Below are 21,411 nucleotides of genomic sequence, written 5' to 3' on the forward strand. Positions count from 1 at the left end.
TAAGACACTAATAAATCTTTCAACACGACAAATGTGAGTCGCAACAAAATATGACGCTTTATTTTCTCCTTAAAATCCAGGTACGTGTACAAAAATGTATCCTTACATAGGTTTACTTCGCTGGTTAAAATAGTAAACAAACAGACAGAATGAATGAGGTTCAGCATGTGGGCATCAAGCTGTACAGTTTACTTTCAGTTTGACACAAAACCAACTTCTAGGAAATTCTGTTGTACTCTCAAACCTCACACAGAGTGCCAAATATAGAGTTCCTGTTTTTCGGAACTTAACCTGACATATACACACACACACACACACACACACACACACACACGTACACAAAAACGCACAGCTAACTATCGAACCATTTACTTCTTTTGATGCTGGCGCCACTGTTGCCCATCAGTTTCTTCTTGTACTGCTCCACCAGGCTCTCAAAGCGGTCTCCGTGCTTTTGCTTGAAATGCTTCTTATCCGTTTTAACCTTCTGAAAAGACACAAAACAAAATGTCATGTGGTGTTACAGGACAATAAAACAAGCAACTTATTATTCTATAAACAAAAAAAAAAAAAAAGTTTAGGAGTACTGCTGACAGACCGTATGAGTAATGTGACTGCAGTGTAGGGCTGTTCGATATAACGATATATATCGGATGACGATATAAAAACGTCTATCGTTTCATTTTACGCTATTGTTTGTTTCGTGGGGTCGCAAAATAGAATAGAATAGAGAATAGAATAGAATAGCCTTTATTGTCATTGTACAAAGTACAACGAAATTGGAGTGCCACTCCCTTGGTGCAAAAAGCAAAATAAATATAAATGTAAAATATAAAAAGTACAATAAAACAACTGTAGTGCTCAGACAATAAATAAGTACAATATATACAGGATAGCAGCATAATATAATGATAGTATGAATAGCAGCATAGTATAGTGACAATGGCAAGTATGGTTAAGCAGGTTTAATTGTTTTGTGCTTATTTACTATGGTGATAGCTCTGGGAAAGAAGCTATCCCTGAATCTGTTTGTCCTGGTTTTATGTGACCTGTACCGTCGGCCTGACGGTAATAGTTCAAACAGTTGATTACTGGGGTGAGAGTAGTCCTTAATGATATTGCCAGCTCTGCTGAGGTATCGAGAGTTTGCAATGGCCTCCAGGCTGGGCAGAGGGCAGCCAGTGATCTTCTGGGCTGTGTTGATGACCCTCTGCAGTCCTTTCCTGTCTGCAACTGAGCACCCTGCATACCACGTTGTTATGCCGTACGTTAGGATGCTCTCTATGGTGGCTCTATAGAATGTCACCAGCAGCCTCTCCTCCAGGTTGTTCCACATCCTTGTGGAGACCCGGTACTGAGTGTGATGGTGCTGGACAGGTGGGGGCCGAGTCTGACAGACTGTGGTCTATTTGTCAGGAAGTCCTTGATCCAGAGACAGATGGAAGTGGAGAGTCCCAGGTTAGACAGTTTCTCGACCAGGATCTCCGGGATGATGTGATTGAATGCTGAGCTGAAGTCCAGGAAGAGCATTCTCACAGTTTCCTCGGTGCTCCAGGTGACTCAGCGCAGTGTGGAGCGCTATGGTGATGGCGTCCTCGGTGGATCGATTTGTCCTATAGGCAAATTGGTGGGGGTCCAGAGTGGAAGGCAGACCGGCCCTGATGTGCTGACAGACCAGTCTCTCAAAGCACTTCATCACTACAGGCGTAAGTGCAACAGGCCTGTAGTCATTTGGGCTGTCCACAGCCGTCTTCTTAGCGATGGGGATGATGATTGAGGTTTTGAGGCAGGGTGGGACGGTGTTTAATGACAAGGAAAGGTTGAAGATTTTAGTGAAGACTCCGGTCAGTTCGTCAGCACATGCTCTGAGAACCTTTCCATGTATTCCATCAGGACCTGCCGCCTTCCTGGGATTCACTGACCTTAGAACACGCCTCACTTGATGCTCTCCAAATGTTAGTGTGCCGGTGCTAGAGGCGGGTGGAAGTGGTGTAACAGCTGAGGGCCTGGTCGTCTCAAAGCGGGCGAAGAAACGGTTTAGATCCTCAGCCAGCGAGGCATCAGTCCTAGATATCGCCTGGTTATTTCTTCTGTAGTTGGTAATGTGATTGATCCCCTGCCACATTTTTCTGGGGTCGTTGTCGACAGCAAAGTGATCTTCAATCCTCCTCCTATAGGCAGCCTTGGCTTTCTTGATGCCTCTACTCAGGTCTGCCCTGGCCGCCCTATACCCTATAAGACCTCCACCACAGCCATTCATATACACCAAAGAAAATTTGTTTGTTTGTTTTTTTCAATTATGTACAACAAAAATTTATTTTACACATACACTATACAAATGAACAGAATCTTTCTGCTTTATAATCACAGAAAACTGGGTATTCAGCTGTCAGGACCTTTTCTGTAATTTTCCAAAATAATATTATATAAAAATAAATATAAAAATACTGCGATGCAAGCTGTTATCAGGGACTGTACTGACAAAAATGAATACATGAAACAGTAAGCTTCTATCAACATTAACCAACACAAAGATGAAGGTAGAGGAAAAGTTTGATTTCTTGCAAATACCGATCGTTAACACTTTGTTACTTAAATTATTTTACATTTTGATGTTTTAAGCTTTCTTTTAATTGACAGTGATATTAGCTCCCTGACATTTATGTGTTTGCACAATTTGCAGTAATGTAGAGAGAAAGAGACAGAATATCAACCAAAAATCCACCAAAAAAAGACTATGAATCAAGTGAATCAAGTATTAAATCTCCAAGCAAAACATGAATAAGTACTTGGTAGAGAAATCCTTGTTCGTAAGGAAAGCCGTAAGACATTTCTTGTTGGTCTCACATCATTTTTAGAGGCATCTTAGCCCACTCCTCTTTACAGAAACTCTCTAAACCCTTCGGATTTCCTGGATGCCGCTTTTCAAATCAAAACTTAAATTCCCTCCACACATTTTCTATTAGACTGACATCTGGCCACAACACTCACTCCCAAGACTTCTCTGAATCATTTTATATCACTGAAAAACTTAAGACGGACCAGTACATGAGCGTTCTTGAGCAAGGGGATGTTGTGTGCACTGCAAGATTTCTAGACATTATGTGTGTTACCAGTTGCTTTGTACACATAGTTGAGATGAGGAGAATGTAATTGACTGACTGATTGTAATCTGGCTGAGTTAATGCGAGTTGCACACAATGACATGCAAATCAATTTATAACATTTATGCAGTGCGTTTCAGGTTTATTGCAATGTTTGTGCAATATTGCTAAATTAGAAACATCCTGTCTCAGAGTAAAATAAAGAACGTGGCAGGACTACTGTAATTCCTTATCAGAATGTCCTAAAAATGTCCCAGATAAGCCTTCAGTCGATCAATGCTGCATTTGGACAAGAACGGGAAAAAGAGAGCATACTTCTCCCATACTGGCTTCTCTTCATTGGCTCCCTGTTAAATTCACTGAATCAATCATATTTAAAGTCCTTCTCACATACAAGGTCTTGAATAACAAGGACCTTATAGTGCCGCACCATCTCAATAGGGCACTTTGCTTACTGGAGGTTCCAAGAGTATTTCAAAGTAAAATGGGAAGCAGCTCCCAGTTTGGATCCAGGAGACAGACATGCTCTCTACTCTTAAATTAGGCTTAAAACTTTCCTTTTTGACAAAGCATATACCGTAATTGTCAGGCTATAAGCCGCTACTTTTTGCACAAGCTTTGAACCCTGCGGCTTTTAGTCAGGTGCGGCTTTTCTATGGATTGTCCATGATTTTTGTCATATCGTAAGACGATTTGTTTTATTTGTTCCGCTGTTGTACGGCACTACGTTGCCTGGCGGAAGGGCATGTGATCAGGCACACAGTATCGGGGTTCAAGAGTGGTATGTTGGTCACATGTCCATCCCCCAGGCAACATAGTGCCGTACAAGTAGCGCGAAAAACAAACTTCAAAGTAGCGCTACACGTTCAGCGGGAGGCGTGGATGATGAGCGGCGATAAACTTGCAAAAAGCAAGTTATGCTCAACTCCACCGGTGGAATCTGACAGCATGGAAAAGTGTGAAAACATCCACGATCACCAACGGATTTCGAAGGGCTGGACTGCTGCATGATGGAGAGGAGGACACCGCCACGGCCCTTCTGAGGGTGTTCGACTCTGACACTGACAACGAGGATTTGTTTGGTTTTGAAAGTGACAACGAAGGAAAGAAGCTGAAAGTGGATGACGTAGCCATCCTGAGCCTGTTCGTATCTGACACTGGAGAAGAGGACTTTGATGGTTTTAGTGCGCAGGAAGATGGTGGTGAATGACTGACTTTTCTTCTTGTTAAAGCCGTGTCACTGCACCTGAGCCTAAAAGGTAGTCCGAATCTATTTTTCTGGTGTGCTGTAGGTTATTGTTATGTACTACATTTGTTACTCATTTATGAAGCACAGTATATGTTTCGTACTTGTAATTACCGCTACTTGTACATATACCTAAAAAGTTATGCAAATATGTACCCCTAACTTGTTTTCAAAATATTAATAAAAGGGGTGTGTCTCCAAACAGCCATCTCTTTCCTGACAATTTCCTTTGTGCATATTCTCTTACATATGATAAGTCAACATTGAAACACCTGCGGCTTTTAGTCAGGTGCGGCTAATGTATGTACAAAACAGGATTTTCCTCTGATTTTAGCTTGTGCGGCTAATATTCAGGTGCGCTTTGTAGTCCGGGAAATACGGTAGTTAGGGCAGGATCAGGTGACCCTGAATCCTCCCTTACAGTCCAACAAGCCAAGGCTGTTGGGGTGCTTCCCATAATGCACTGAGCATTGCAACTTCATACACCTCTTTCCACTCTCCATTAGCCCTTTTCCACTAGTACCTACTCCATTCTGTTCAACTCAGTTTTTATGGTAGCAGTACCTGGTGCCAGGCACTTTTTTGGTACCTGCTCGCCTGTGTTCCAAGCTGAGTCCATCTGAAAATCTGACCTCAACAGACCACATGCCATCGGTTGGACAGTCAATGGCATCACTTGATGATAGTGGTGCAACGGATCAAAAATCTCACGGTTCGGATCGGATCACGGTTTTACGTCACAGATCGGATCAATTTTCGGATCAGCAAAAAAAGAAAAAAGACAAAAATTTAACATTTACTTATTTACTTATTGAAGTAATTTTTGCCTGTTAAAAACATTCAACTCAAGACTCATTCCACACAATTATAAAAAAAAATTATGGTTCACCATATGGCAGTATAGGGCTTTGTATCTACCACTCAATTCAATTCAATTTTATTTATAAAGCGCCAAATCACAAAAACAATCGCCTCAAGGCCCTACAATAATACATACTGCTCATTATATCGCACTCCGCTGTGATATAATGAGCTGTCATGGTCACGTAGCTTTCCGTTGCCCTGGAGGTCCACCCATTTGTAGTAGTTAGGGCAACAGAAGATGCCTGGGACAGTTCAGCCATAACTTTAAACTTTTCCTGCTCATACATGCTTGGAACGATCTTGCCACTAAAGTGGACGCGCAACGGGATATCATAGCGTGGCTCAAGCACATTCATCATAGTTTAAACCCCTTGTTTGCACAATGGAATACGGCCTCCAGTCTGCAGCTAAACACCCCAATAGCTTTTGTAATAGCTTTAGCTTGGACCGCTAGCGCTGTCCATAACTATCTCTTGACAGACCCACCACGCGCACCATACACATACTTTTTTTTCTTCTTTTTCGAATCTTCGGATCACGTGCGTGCCGAACCGTGGAGTGGGATCGGTTCGGATTACGGATCAACCGTGATCTGTTGCACCACTACTTGATGACTAATTAGAGCGACTCCTTCACAATCAAAACTGTAATTTTTCAAACCCAGCAACAAGAGAAAGACCTACACAAAACCAACACCATTAGCCCGAGTCTGACAAAAAGGGCATAGACGGAGCAGCAGGTATATCATTCCCTCGACAACCTTCCTTTGTTGTGTTGTTTGTGTCGTATACACGTGACGTCATGTGGCTTTCGGACACATTGCTGTAACGCCCCCACTGTCCTTAAACAGTAAAATTTATTTTTTTTGTTTACAAACTTTCACTCGCATCAGCTCTACTAAATACACTGCAAGAAACACCTTTTGAGTTAAGCGTCTTCTCAACTACCTTCAAATTTCTTCAGGTTTAAGAACTTTTTAAGTGTAAAAAGTGCAGTAAAATGGCCTAAATACCTACAGCTTTGGTGTTTTAAAATTAAGAATGACTACTTTTAAGTAGTCTACCATCAATCCGTAGGTGCTATTTACTCTACAATGTTTTGTGACTATTACTCAAGATTACAAATAAGCACATGTAACACCAAATTTGCAAACCTGGTTTCTGGGCTGTGTGGGCTTCTCAATCTGTCGCTTTGGTCGCTCCTTCCTGGTTGATCCAGGCTTGGCTTTCTTAGGCGGAGGGGCTTTCTGCTGCTTTCTCTTGTCACGCGATCTGCAAAGGATGAAAGTTCCCATTGCGGAGTGACGGTCAGTATGTCCGTCTAGTTTTTAATTTGTGAAATTGGGCACATACACCTAAAATATTTGTGTTATAGCCTTTGTTTTCAGAAGTACAAAGTGACCGGTGAGGAAAAGACAGGCAACTACTTAAAGTAGTAAAAACAACACCTGATCTTTGGTCCCTGATGGGAAGGCAAAGGCAGCACTTTCTTTCGTTTCTTCCCATTCTGCAAATCTACGTGTTCAACCTCAGGTGTGGTCTGGAAGCCTGAAAAGTATTGGTCTTGTTTCTGGCCTTCAGGAATACCTGATAAATATAGAAAAATGCACAGATGGAGTATTTAAAGAAGAATAAAATAAAAAGTAAATTTGACAGTATTAAATATAAGAAAGCACATTTATGTATCAGAGCAGCTGCTTTCAATCACGCACCAAAAGCTGTGATACTCGTGACACGCCCCTCTAATAAACCGTCATATCCAGTGATCAAATATACTAAATGATAACAAAAATAATCTTTTCTTACTTTTTTCCTCTGCCGTTTTCTTCAGTGAGGATTGTGCTTTATTCCCACCTTTCCCTGGTCCTTTTCCATCTCCGGCTGTTTGGGACTTGGGTTTCACTCCTCCTTTGTTAGCCTGTTTTTTTAAAAACTCCTGCAAAAATAAACACACGCTTACTTCCTATTAAAAAGCTCTCTTCTTGTTTTTAGAATTTCCAAAGATACTTTAAGCTGCGACTAACACGCAGATCAGTACAAACGTACCTTGCTTTTCTGTTGCCGCATTTCTTTTATTTTGAGTTTTCTTAAATCCTCCAGGGAGAACTCAACAATGGGTCTCTGCAAAATGACACAAAAAACACTTATGCCTGACTAATCCGAGACTGCTTGTGGGCCAGGAAAAGAAATATGAAAACAGAATTTGGTGCATAAAACGAAAAAATTAACCACAATGCAAAGAGGAAAAGAGGCTAAAATAGTGCCGCTTCTCAAACACTCTGCCACTGATTTCGGCACTTCTGTACCTTTTGTGAGCCAAAGATGTAAGGGTTGTTGTTAAGGTAGCGAAGCGTGGCGAGAGCATGTTCGTGATCCTGGAACTGAACAAAGCCATAGCCTAACGATTGTCCCATCACTTGACCCTTCTCGGGCTTCTTGTCATAGATGACCCGGCACTAAAAAGAGAAACAGTTGGTTTCACACACGCATGAGAAAAAGAATTACCACAACACCCCCTGCTGGGCACAAAACATTTTTTTCCCTTACAAAACTGTGACAAATTAAAAATCTACGTCAAGCCCAATGGTGTAGTCTCACCTCTGTGATGCGAACTCCCTTTACTCCTTTCACAGCTTGAAGGCAGAGTGATTTGAGTTTTTTGCTGTCCACTGACTTCGGCAGGTTGTGCACACACAGGCGAGTCTTTGACACAAACACGTTTATGTCCCGAAGCTTGGCCCTCTTTATTTCTTCAAACTAAGAAACAAAAAAAGGCAACAGCAAATAATGACTCAAAATGGAAGCAATTAGAAAGAGCAAGTGAATGATTCATTATTATACAACAGAAATCATCCTGCGAGTGGAACGGTTTATGAAAAATGTACTTACTCTGGTTCTTTTGACCATGTCTGTCTCAGGTACACCCTCAGCAGCTTTGGTTCCTGGACGAATCACTGAAAGTTGAGGTGAAAGACAATAACATTCAAAAGCAATTTAGCTACATGGAGCCAGAGCAAATTCCTTTCATGCCCTCTAAAGCCTCCTTTGGGCTGTCCCACAGGAAAGATAACAAGCTGAAGAAAACACTGTGATGATGTCTTTTGCTGTAGCTTCAAAACAATAGTTCGACAACACAGTTCGTCAATCAAGAATATCCATCTATCCATTCTCTTTTTGCTTATCCAGGGGTGGAGCCTCCCAGATACCATAAGGCGAGAGGCGGGGTGCATGGTACAGGTCGCCAGACCTCTTGTTTTTTTGTAACTTTGCGTGCTGCACCACAATTGTTGCAGCTGGGTTGAAGACATGACTGTACAATTGTGCCAATTTTTACCTCCACTTTAATGATCCTGCACACAAGCTCAGAGACATACTGACACACAGAGGGAGATGCTGCAACTGTTTGAAAACTTCAGAGTTTGTGGAAAGAACCCTCGGCTTCCTGTTTTGACTTATAACTGAGTGGCAACACCCATCATTTAGGAGAACACTGCAGCGGCTTCTTGCACCTTAACTGCAGGTATAAATGACTGCATCTAGGTGATGACAGCGCGGCAGTAAGCAAAGCGACCACTGCAAAGGGTTTATGGGCACTTTAACACAGCAAGACAGAAGCATTCACACTCAATGACCAGTTAACCTCACCACCATTTAGTGCATGTCTTTGGCCCCGGCCAGGCGGTGATTTTGAATCCAGGTCCGTCTTGCTGTGAGACAACAGTGCTAACCACCGTGCTGCACAAGCACCAAAAACAACCTGGACCAAAATTCAAACCTGCTGCTAAAACCTACACTTCAGCTGCATCAGAAATGTGGTTTCAGTGATTTGAATGAGGCATGGTTGTTAGAGCCAGATGGGCTAGTCTGTATGTTTCACAAACTGCTGCTCTAGCATCTTTAGGATGTGGTGGAACAGGAGATTCCCATCCTGGATGTGAAACTGACAAATCTGTATAAAGGCGTGATGCTATCATGTCAATATGAAACAAAATTTCTGAGAAATGTTTCCAGCACTTTGTTGAATCTATGCCATGAAGAATTAAAGCAGTTCCGAAGGCAAAAGGAGGTCCAACCTGGTACTAGCAAAGTGTAACTAATGAAGTGGCCACAAAGCATATAGCTGCACATAAGATAAATGATTACTCACATCCCTCTCTGGCCAGGTACAGGTTCCTCGTGCCCGTTTCGACCTTCTTTTTATCGACCTTCAGCTTCACGGCATCTTCTCTGCTCACTGCTGCAACAATCATCAGCTTTCTGCCATGTATACGGATACCACCATCCTGCATCAAACATACAAATGTTTGCAAGGCTTGTCTACAACAAGGGTTATTACACAAAAACAAGACTCGAGTGACGCTATAAAAGGGTGAATACACAAGAAATTTGTAATAACAGTGTTCAAACATCAGCTGGACAAGTGACAGATTAGTAAAAATATTTTGCTTCAAGCTAATAACATTTAAATTACCCTCCATGTAGCTTGACAAAAAATAATTAGAAAAATTATTTATTAGTAGTTACTATCAGTTAATATGTTGAATAAAGATACATAGATATACACTGACCACTCAGAGCTATCAATGTGTATCAATTCTGCCCATGCTGTTTCCACAGTCCAATTTAAAAACATCAACATTAAAAGGCCAAATTCCCAAGAAGTGGCTCCATCTAAACAGCGTGTGATTGCACAATAAGTCAAACATCATGTACATTACACTTGATTATATATTACCTCCGCCTCATCCTGTGATGCAGCTATGCATTTATCTGCAGCCTCTTTAGTCTTAAACTGAGCAAAGGCACAACCTGCCAACAATAACACAGAAGAGTAAGTGAACTGGTTCTCTCCAAACAGCTAATAGACACAAGTGTTTCACTTAAGGACTTTCGAGGACTGTCAACCGACCTTTTGAATGTTCTGTATCTGGGTGGAGAACAATCTTTATGTAGTTAAGTTCTCCAAACTGAAGGAGAACTTCCTCTAAGTCTTCTTCCTCCGTGTCAAATGACAGGTTCCTAAATTGTTTTAAATGTAGGTGTTTAAAAAACAAAAGAAACGGGTCTCAGAGAGAGTTGGAGGATGTAAGAATAACAAGAAAACAAACGAGCCACAGCAAAATAAACCAAAGCTGGCTCAGGACTGAGTAGGAGAAAAAATCACTGACCTGATGAAAACCGTTCTGCCCTCTTTCACATCTGAAGGAAGCTGTTTTTTCGAGGTCTTTTTCTTAGCTACGGATAAAAGCCAAATACAGAATGTATGAAAACAACTTCAAAGGAAAGGAAATATTAAATATGTTATTTATACTATCCATACCTAATTTATCTTCTTCATCCTCTTCATCCATACTGCCATCATCATGATCTGAATCAAGGCTTTCTCCATCCTCATCATCATCATCATCACCCTCCTCTTCCCCATCATCATCATCCTCTTCCTCCTCATCTTTTTCATCATCAGAATCACTCACGTCACTGCTTTGTTCACTCCCATCTTCATCCCCTGATTCAAATTCCTCTGTATGCTTCACAGCTGATTTTGAACTGACACTGTGGACAGATGTGGAGCAAAAATAACCAGTGTAGTCAATCACCTTTTAACACTCATGGCATATAAACAGAGGAATGCATGTTTGAGGTTTATACTTTTTTTTCTCAGGTGGAGCTTTCTTCTTTTCTTCATCCTCATCGTCTGTGTCACTGTCAGTGTTAGCATTTGCTTCTTCTGGATTTGTACTAGCTATGAAGCAAGAAAAAAAATTGTGATAATGACAACAAGCTTTATATCTTCTGGAACTGGAGCACACAAAGTATTTTTGTCATTTAACTACCTGAATTTGAGGACTGCTGTGTAGTAACAAACTTGTCCTTTGGTACAGCCCAGTCAATTGCTACAGGTCGGCCTGGAGATTAAATGCCAACATTTTAAAAAACAGAAATGTCAAAGTAACAATGTAACAAGTCATAATGAGCTTTTCTTAAGCACACAACTCAACGGTATCACTCACTGACCTTTTATCTCCTTCAAGTTCAAAGCATTAAGTGCTTTTGACGCCTCTGGCACTTTTTTAAACAGGACAAATGCAAATCCACGCATCTTTCCATCTATGAAAAAGCATAAAAATCAACCTCATAACGAATCAATCCACTCCAAAGTCTGGCAAAACTTCAACATACTCACTTATGTATACATCTGCTAAGAAACATATATGTATTTACCAGGTTTGAGGGGGATTTTGACCTCAACAACCGTCCCAAACTTTGCAAATACTTCTTTCAAATGATCCTCTGTGCACTGTAACACATGGTGTGTGTTAGCAAAGGTTTCTGTCAGTGTGCTCTGAGCTGTTACATTTAGTAATCATGAAACATACTGCACCTTAAAGCTGAGATTCCTTATAATAAGTCTTGCTTTCAGTAGCTTTTTCTTGGAGCCTTTCTGCTGATTCTCCTTTGGAGCAGTGACTGCCTCTGTAGGTGCTAAATGACATAAGTGCAAGGTTACCATGGAGACACAGGACTCTCCTAATTGCCAGTTTTGGAACATGTCTTCATACGAACCTTTCTTGTTTTTGTCTTTGATTTTACTCTTGGCGACTGTCAGGGACAGCTTCTGCCCGTCGTATTCTTTAATTTCTTTTAAGGCTCGTTGTGCATCTTCCTCCATGGAATATGTGACAAAACCAAACCCCCGACATTTTTCTGTCTCTGGTTAAAAAATAAATAGACACCACCAATATCTGTTATGTACATAAATATGTTTATGTTTGCAGTTTTAATTTAATTCTACTTTCGTACGACTTTTTCCATTGTTATTCTGTATGGTTCTTTTGAATACACGACAGTACCTTTATCTCTGACCACGAAGCATTTCTTTACCGGACCAATTTCTGAGAATATTTCTTCGAGTCGCTCATTAGAAGCTGAATCTGGTAGAGAACCAACAAATATGGTGTGCGCCGCCATGGCTAACTGTTAACTTTACGGCGTGTGCACCAACTCAAAAAGTGAAATGCAGTTTAATACAAATCCACCACAGGAAGCTAATGTCTAAGTTCTCGATAACACGTTTATCAGTGGCATGAATACACGCCACAGAACTGTTTAACTTGGACGTCGTTAGCCACGGGATTAAGTCGCATGTTTACATGTGGAAGTAGCCATCTTTGAAAAAGAACGGAAGTGCATTCGTCACGTGCGCCACCTATCGTCCAGGAGGTTTCAATGTAGGAATAATATCTAAATTTAAATAAGTTGATATAAAAGTAAAATTCAGCTTCTTTTTGTGAAGTACCGTTTCTGTCTGATGTTTGTTTTCACCATTACTGAGTTTCCTGCATATGGTTACTATTTACTTTAACTTCCCACAATAGCTGTTTTACTGAGGTGGTGCTTCCTGCAGAAAGCCTAAAGGGAGTGTATGATGATCGCTTAATTAATTACTTCAAGAAACAAGAAGCTATTGCGGTTACCAACCATGACAGCACAAATCCAAAACAACTGATTAGTTGTTGATTTTCTTTATTCCCAGTTAACCACAAGAGGCCCTTGTGGTTAACAGATATAATTTACCAATGATTTACCTATATCCTTCTGTAAATTTCAGTATTGTTTTGTTTTTTTGTCATGCTTATATTACACTGGATTAATCATTTCTAGGATCTTGTGCTGATAGTAAAGCATAATTGTAATGATAATACTGGGAGTGAGCTACATGGCTTCTGCCACCAGGTGGGGTCTTCAGTAGCTCAAATCCCTTTCTAGGTACAGTACAAACTAAACATTTACAGTAAAGAAAACAGTGTGTGGTTTTAAGGCATTGGGCCACTTCAGTTCTCAAAGCCTGTAACTCTGCTAAAAGGATTGAATTCCATTCTTCCAAAAGATATTCCCTTCTTTAGTGTTACAGTTTTAAAATCACCTTGGGCTATGACATTGTTGGAGAAGTACAGTACCTACCCTACAGAAACTGATTGCATCAAACCATATCTAGAAAAAACATCACAATGACTGGATGTACTAATTGCATTGGTCAAAGGTTCATTTCTTTACCTGCTTATCACTTGTCTCAATAGTAGAATAGCTTGAAGTCTAAATGTGCTAATCAGTTCTGAGGTTAGGTGGTTAAATGTCAAGCATAATTACCTCCTAATATAAATACATACTTTTCATTTACCCCCAGTTAGTTAGAAACTATGTTGTACACATAGTACACACACATTTTTTGTATGTGTATTTTGTGTTAGGCAAGAGTACAGTGCTTTACAACAAGAATAATATTGCATTTCACTGCATTGGTGCTTTAACTCCTAACCCTTCGTAATCAACTTGGACAAAAAAGGAAACGTTAAAAATACTTGCACAGGTTCAAGTTAAGATAAATAAATCTTTATTACACAGAGTTAGAAGTATAACACGTTATGCTTAAACATCTTCAACTTACAAGTCAGTCATATGAAAAGTGTTAACAGAAATGACTGAAATAGATTTCTTTTCCCAGGTTCCCAGGTAGCAGGTCACATCCTTCAAGAATATTGAGAATACAAACACCTTAGAGCAGTTTAACACACACACACACACACACACCCTAAATTAATCAAATATATACTTTCATGAAAATGTGTTGTTGTGATCACCTTAGTTCTTGCTAGACTTGGTGGTAGTAATAAGTGAGGTGCTTTTTAAGGCACTTTCAAGGCTTTGTGTAAAAATGTGTAAAAAGCAAAACTTCAGCAGCAGCAGTGTCAAGTAGTATTGCATTTTCTTCTGAGTGCACACAGCATGCTGTACTTATCAGCAGGAAATTGAAAATCGCACCAGCGGTTTAACCCTGAAGCTCAATCCCATGAATCAACTGTTTTTTTTTAAAGCAAGGAACAAGTTTCTTTACTTGTAAATTACTGCAGGAAAAGTAAATGTCCAGTTTTAATTTAAAGTTAAATTAAGTTTCACCTAAAACTATGCTGATTTCCCCTCTTTTGTTTGTTCCGTGTGCTCAGCGCTGTCCACCAAATTAACTACTGAAATATTTTGTGTAACAATGATTAATCTCTTTATCACTCTAATGATTAGCCTTTTGTCTTTAACATGAGAAAATTTCCACCGCCCTCTCTCCAGTAGCTCAAAATCTGAAAGATGTGCAAAAAGTGATTGTATTTAAGCTGAAACCAGAGATTTGTCATTTGACTTTGAACTCATTATACTCATTAATGCAAGCACCAAAACACATGACTCCAAACACTAGACAGTAAAACCTCAAGCACACATATTGACCTGTCGTGTTTCATAAATAGAAGCACTTGGAGCTTGCATGCTTGTGGCCATCGCTGTTCACATCATTCTTTGGACTGTTTACATTTTGTCTCAAATATAAAAAAAAGAAGCAAAAAGCAAAGTTCCCATTTGAATTGGAAATTGTATTTTTGAGCGGCAAAGAACAGTTAGGAACTTCAGTGTATAACCCTCCATTTCCAAAGGCGTTGAGATGTTGTGCAAAATGTAATGATGTAATCATTTTTAAAGATATATAGTTAACTGAAAAAGTAGATTAACAGTTCTGACAAGCCATTATGTTGTAGTAAAATGAAGATGCCAAATTATGCTGGTTCCAGCATTTCAAATGAGAAATTTAAGTTTGGAATATGTCCTGTACTTGTCTTCCCTTCCATGATTTAGTTTATGTTAAATCATGGAACTTGCCTAAAAGAAAAATGTCAGACTTTATATTTGTTTGTTTACTTTGGCGTACATGAACATTGTGATCCAAAGTGCATTTTATTCTTTATATGCTTTATGAAACTGTATGAACTAAACCCTGAGTACACTTGATCTTCATTCTGAATAAAACTGAACTGTTACTGTACCTTCTTTACACACGCCAATTAGTGTAAAAATTCAAGATGTACTTTTACAGCCCAGCCAAAGCTTAAACCATTTGAGGTTAATTCACAGTGAAGTACCTCTTGCATTACATTGTTGGGATTTTACCTCATAACTTTGCCTTTAACGGGGTAAACCCAAGGGAACTGAGGAATGTGTGAAGTGTGGACAGATATTCCTCTGGGTGTCTCTTAAGGTGGCCCGCGTGAAGGGAATTGTCCCACTTCTTTTCTGTGACATCCATTCCACGCCCTCGCCAGTAACCGGCCAATTCCGCCAAATTTCGTGGGTCACACAGTGGATCGTTGTTACAGTAGAACATCAGCACAGGAGCGGTGACGGGCGTATTCCAAAACGCATCCAAGCATATGTCAAAGTAGTCCACGGTGTGGCTTTTAAACTTGTCAAAGTAAAACATGGCTGTTTGCTTTACCAACCACTCACATTTTGGAAATACAGTTTTTCCCAAACCTGAGAGGAAAGAAGGAAAATAATTATCAATTTTGCAAGAAAAGGAAAACAAGAATTAGATAAAGTGTGAGTTAATGGTAACTCACCTATAGCCATGTGCTCAAGGGATCCTGCCACCATGCTATCATAAACCTGCCCTGTGATCCTTTTTGTGAATGCCTGATATTTATTTGTATCCTTCGACACATGCACAAGGAGCTGAGCAAAGGTATATCCACCGATTGAAAATGCATGAACAAGCAGGGGGCGGGACACGAAGCGCTCGCTCTCCAGCAACTCCAGTAATGTCTTTCCATGTTCCAGACCCCAGCGGGGCCAAAGGAACCCTTGCACCTTTAAAAAAAAGGAGAAATTCAATCAGCCTTTCCGAAAATCATTAAAAACCATACACACACACTAAACTTTGAATATAAAACTGAGTGAATTCATTTTTCAAAGTAAGATCAATGCGCAACATTACAGTGCTCCCACAATGTCCTGGTGGGGTCCCCTCTACTGTTGCCTTTTTATGAGTTAGGTTTCCATTGCAATCTTAGTTTAATACAAACTTTCTTCACATTTATCTAATGCAGTTTCATTCTTATAGTGCTACTTCACAGATATAGACCATAAAACACTTTACAGTTTATAGAAAATGAACCTTTAATTTTAGTTTAACCCTTTAAGACCTACCATAGAACCAAGTCCGCCAGAGTTTATATTATATTTTTACATGTTGTCGTGCCATTTTTGGGAGCATTTCAAGTTGATATACATCAATACAACCATTATAGCCCAAATTTTAATAATATGTCTGCATTAAGTGCATAGTAATTACATAAATTGCAAAAAAGTGCAATAAACTACAAAACATTTGAAAATCGTTTTTGTTTTTTTAACATATATTTCTAGTTAGAGAAATTTAAGAGGCTTATCCCTCAAAACTGTAAATACAAAAAAGTTGCACAAAATAGTTTCCCACGACAGGAAATTTATTTTAAGTGTCTTCATAGTTTTATTTTTGAAATATACCAATTTTTATATAATGCAGGAAAAACGAAAATAAATATTATAATGCAAATTTGCAAAAAATGCATATGCATCAAAATAAACCATTTCCAGCAGTGCAATATGAGTCCTAAGCATCCCAGAAATGATTCGGGGTCATCTGATCCACCCCAACTATAAACTTTCATCAAAAGGAAATGTTTAAGCCTAATCTTCAAAGTACAGGTTGTCTCTCTCAACCTGGAACTGGTTCCACCGCACAGAGGCTCGATAACTTAAGGCTCTGCCTTCTATTGTACTTTTAGTAATTCTGGGAACCACAAGCTTGCACTCAGAGCACATACTTCTAGAAAGACTATTATTCATTAACTGCCCTGTGATGCATTTTAGTGATAAATACAAGAATAAAACACACTGTCATACTGTTTTAGCTGACTCAGAAGAGCAGCTATACAGTTAGTGTGAGAAACCAATTAAGTTTAACATATGCTCCAATGTCTCAGTCCCTGAATTCTTACCTCGCTCTCAAATACTAGCACGTCAAATCCTGTGTTGAAGTAGATGTCACAGTACTTAACCAGCGCTTGAGGACGTGAACCCAACCACGGTAACATCAGCAACAGAGGTTTGTGACGTTGTGAGGTCTGGTTCCGGCATCCAGGGACTGCAAATGTTGCTTCATTCATGAAGAACGTGGCATTCTTACTTAGGCGGTGGGCAGTAACGCCTCTGCTAAGAGCTACACGTGCAAACATGTCAGCAATTGTAGGGTTTTCGTTTAAGAGAGAGAAGAGTATTCAAAAACCCAAGGCTACCTGGATAAAAGAGAAAGACACATGCATGAATTTGGAATAATAAAAAACAGAGAACTAGGCAGGTAGACACAGAAACCACAAAATAGGGAAAAACAAAGAAATACAAAGATCAAGAATAACTAAGAATGACAGAAATCAACGCAATCATTTATAACCAATTCTGGTCCTATGGAAGTGTCCCTCCAGGGGGGCATGGACCCCTTAATGATCCTCTATCTAATCACACGAGCCACGGTGTGTAGGTCACAATCAGCCAAGGTTTCAGGTGAACTCACTGTGAAACCCAGCCCCAGCCTATGATGTGATTTAGTGAGGTCAAGAAGACAGATGGTTTGAAAGAGGAGTGAAAGAAGCCATGTCCACTGTGAACGATCATCTTTGAACAGAGGCGGTGGTTTATGACACCAACCGTCTGCCATCTATAATCCAGTTTTGAGATCCTTGCCCAGACGCCTTAACGCCCACTCACATCCTGGGCCTGTTGACCTCAGGAAATCACATGATGATGTGGGGCTAGTTTTCACAATGAGTTCACCCGAAACCTTGGCTGATTGTGACCAACACCCGTTGGACCCAAAGTGCAGACTCCAGAGACAAACGTAAATTCAAACAGCTTTAAGGCTGAACTCAAACTGAACAAAAGTAAGAATCCAAATAACTTACACGGGCAGACAAAACACACAGATAGATAAGGGTAGATCGCAACAATGACAAACTGAAAACACAGGGCTTAAATACATAGAGGGAGCAATCAGGGAATGGACAACACGAGGGAAACACAGCTGGGGCAAATCAGAACTGACGAGACAAGGAAGCGTAAACTGAACACACTGAGATAAGACAGAGACCTTCAAAGTAAAACAGGAAACACATAACACAGACTGAACAAAAGACACAGACTCACATGCAGGCACTACAACAGAGGGAACAGAGACGTGGGACCAGGACAGACACAGACACTGACTGGACACGGGGATATAGCGGACAGGGGAGACAGCAACTAAGGATTACACAGAGACAAACCATAAGACATGACTCTAATAAAAACCCAAAGACTAGAAATTATAAATAATATAATAAACTCAAAAACCCTGGGTCAACGACCCAGGCATCCTAACAAGAACTGAAGAAGCTTCTCGGATGAGAGTTGAAACGTCTTCAAGCAAAAACATATTTCTGTAACTTCTTGATGTACTTTGGGAGACACCTACAATACTTCTACACAGAAAAAAAAATTGTAATAAGTAATAATAATTTTATTTACCAGAATAATATAGTATAACTCTACAATATACTTAAAAGGATTACGCCAACTGTATTAACAATGTAATAATCTCAGTTATAAAGTTATATTTTAAATTCAACATGTTGACACCTGTAAAATTGTTCAACTCTCTATAACGTAGCTTCTTCACTGTTGTTTGGCTTGGTTATTTCTTTCACTGAATAATGCAAAAGCTGCACACAAGTTATGCGTGTTATATAGGACTGCTCAGAGCCTACAATAGCCTATAATCAGACCAAGTAAGCAAAATGGCTGCGACAGTGCCCTATGTCACAACATATTTTTGCAAAGTATGTCTATAGGAAGGTCACAACCTCTCTGCAAGAGCATATACACACAGCCACACACCGTTAGCTGACAGGTTTTTTACTTGCCAAAATTGGAGTACCTGTACATGTTTAGGCAAAATTTGAATATGTTAACTTTATATTAATATATTATATTAAATTTATATTAAATCTATACATATGTCGTCAATTTCTTGATATATCACCAACGATGCTTCTATGCAGAAAAAAAACAGTATAGAAATTTTATTTTTCTGCATTATATAGAATAAGTATAACTCCATATCAGACATCAGACATGTAATAATGTTACTTATAATGTTATAAATCATATTGAACATGTTGGCACAAATTGTACATCTCTCCATAACTTATGAAAGCTGCTTTCCTGTTGTTTAGCTTGATTATTTCTTTCACTGAATCATGCAAAAGTTGCACACAAGTCAGGGATGTTATATAGGACTGTTTTAGCCTATAGCAAGACGAAGCAAGGAAAATGGCGAAGACAGGAGTCCTATTTCACAATGTACTTTTGTACAAGGATTTCTGTATGAACGGCGCAAACTGAGGGGGCATGCCTCTAATCATGCATGCACATACATACTAAGTGCAAAACAACTGCCCTACAACAAAATAAAGACTTTGTTACAATTTTCCTATCATTAATTGTCGCTGTTTTATTCCTTATGCATTAACCTCGTGGTTAGCGATGGCTACTGTGTTGTGTTGTTTGTGTTGCCTGTTGTGCTATATGTAGTGCCGACGTAGGACAGTTTTCCAATTTCATTGTACTACTGTACTATGTATGACTGAGCAATGACAATAAAGAGTTATCGTATCTTATTATTCTGCTCAAAGTCCCAGGAAAACAAACATATACATGGATGCTTGCTTTATGCTGTTCTTCAGCTGCAAAACCAAACTTACTGGCAGCTCATACATTTTACCAGTTTAAGCTATTTCTCCTTGTAATTTTCATTTTTATTTTTCTCAGAAAAAAGATATAGTATCCCTCCTTTCTCCCGCTCACTGCTGCTACAAGAGCCGTTAAAGTTGAGCTAAGCAAACAAAGCTAACTGTATAGAGCCCATATGTCCCCAACCCCCACCAAAACCCATCCACTCATTTGGCGTACAATTGTCTATTTTTTTTTAATTTTTTTTTTTAAATCCCCTTAAACATATGGGGTTAGTACGGAGCCCCGCAGGGGACATGGGAGAAAAAAAATTAAGACGGACTTTTGCGAGATCTCGCAAAACAAACTCGGGATCTCGCAAAACTTTTGCGAGATCTCGCAAAAGTTTTAGCCGCATTCTTCCCATTAGCTCGAAGCTAACGGGAGGTCTCGACCTCCCGTTAGCTTCGAGCTAATGGGAGGTCGAGACCTACTACAGCCAGGAGGAACACCGCTTTCCCGGCACATCGTGCCTCGACCGCCCGGTCGGCTTCGAGCCAGCGTCCGAAGAATGCGGCTAAAACGTTTGCGAGATCTCGCAAAACTTTTGCGTGATCCCGAGTTTGTTTTGCGAGATCTCGCAAAATTTTTGCGAGATCCCGAGTTTGTTTTGCGAGATCTCGCAAAAGTTCGTCTTAATTTTTTTTTTTCTCCCATGTCCCCTGCGGGGCTCCGTAGGTTAGCCTTTCTTTCACAGCCAGCTGAAACAAACAACAAACAAACAAATGCAATGCTAATTTAAGAACAAAATGAACTTACCGTCAAAGCATGGAAAGCCTTAGCTAGTTAAACCTAGTAGCTATTTTCTGTGGCGGAGTTACAAAAGTGCATCCAATTTAATTGTAGTAATATGTAGTAGGTAAGAACAGGCTGTTCCCAAACACCTACTTTGCAGCAAAAGATAAAAAAAGAATAAAAAAGTTAATATTAAGCTACATGGATATCTCCCAAGTTAGGCGAAGATGGAATTGATCCCAGTGTGGCATCTAAGTCCTCCTCTTAACTCCTCCTCCTTCTTCTTCGTGATTTTCCGTAACTGCATATTTTCCGCCACCTACTGTGCAGTCTGAAAATATCTGGACTGTCACCCACTGTAAATCATTCGCCTCTGCCTGTCTGAGCAATGTATTTCAAATATAACAACCCTATAGTAACTGAACTGCAAATTTACAGATTTTATTTGAGTGGTTCTTTTGCGACCTCCTGGTTGACCCGTTCATGCATTTATGCAGTATTTTTGGTAAGTTTTCCCCTTTTGTGAATAATACCTTGTTAATAATTATTAACAACAAAAATGAAAATACTTATCCTGGAACCTGTGGATATCACTGATTAGTGGGCTTCCTGTATTTGGCTGATTTTTATAGCTGCTTCCACTTTGGCTTCTTCTGCCTTCCTTGAGCAGACAGGGATTTTGGATTTTGGCTCTATAGTTGTTGACTGGAACACCTGAATTCAATTATTTAAATATAAATCATAGTATTTAGTATATCATTTAGTATATCATAGTATTTCC

At 39.8% G+C, this 21,411-nt stretch overlaps 2 protein-coding genes across 3 annotated transcripts; both read right to left on the reverse strand.

Moving 5' to 3' along the window:
• Positions 1 to 32: 32 nt before the first annotated feature.
• Positions 33 to 12,409, reverse strand: rbm28 (RNA binding motif protein 28). The gene is made up of 20 exons (XM_085164440.1): positions 12,065 to 12,409; positions 11,778 to 11,924; positions 11,596 to 11,696; positions 11,436 to 11,511; positions 11,229 to 11,321; positions 11,048 to 11,119; positions 10,863 to 10,956; positions 10,534 to 10,766; positions 10,382 to 10,448; positions 10,123 to 10,232; positions 9,949 to 10,022; positions 9,361 to 9,496; positions 8,103 to 8,167; positions 7,812 to 7,970; positions 7,520 to 7,669; positions 7,260 to 7,334; positions 7,020 to 7,149; positions 6,662 to 6,800; positions 6,368 to 6,485; positions 33 to 487 (listed from the first exon to the last, which is right to left on the reverse strand). Exons 1-20 carry the CDS (start codon positions 12,180 to 12,182, stop codon positions 353 to 355), a joined length of 2,292 nt encoding a protein of 763 aa, XP_085020566.1. The 5' UTR covers positions 12,183 to 12,409; the 3' UTR covers positions 33 to 352.
• A 1,173-nt stretch (positions 12,410 to 13,582) lies between these two features.
• Positions 13,583 to 20,963, reverse strand: LOC146515624 (transmembrane protein 53). Of its 2 annotated transcripts, XM_085164447.1 has the most exons (5): positions 20,655 to 20,963; positions 17,072 to 17,368; positions 15,653 to 15,899; positions 15,204 to 15,566; positions 13,583 to 13,739 (listed from the first exon to the last, which is right to left on the reverse strand). In XM_085164447.1, the coding sequence occupies exons 2-4, from the start codon at positions 17,306 to 17,308 to the stop codon at positions 15,205 to 15,207; spliced, it is 846 nt and encodes a 281-aa protein (XP_085020573.1). In that variant the 5' UTR covers positions 17,309 to 17,368; positions 20,655 to 20,963; the 3' UTR covers positions 13,583 to 13,739; position 15,204. The 2 variants fall into 2 exon arrangements, with proteins under 2 accessions (XP_085020573.1, XP_085020572.1); XM_085164446.1 differs by lacking the exon at positions 20,655 to 20,963 and adding an exon at positions 18,032 to 19,097 and having other exon boundaries at positions 13,583 to 15,566.
• Between the last annotated feature and the right edge of the window lie 448 nt (positions 20,964 to 21,411).

The sequence above is a fragment of the Neolamprologus multifasciatus genome, chromosome 7, assembly GCF_963576455.1.
Source record: "Neolamprologus multifasciatus chromosome 7, fNeoMul1.2, whole genome shotgun sequence".
In the NCBI taxonomy this organism is placed as follows: domain Eukaryota; kingdom Metazoa; phylum Chordata; class Actinopteri; order Cichliformes; family Cichlidae; genus Neolamprologus; species Neolamprologus multifasciatus.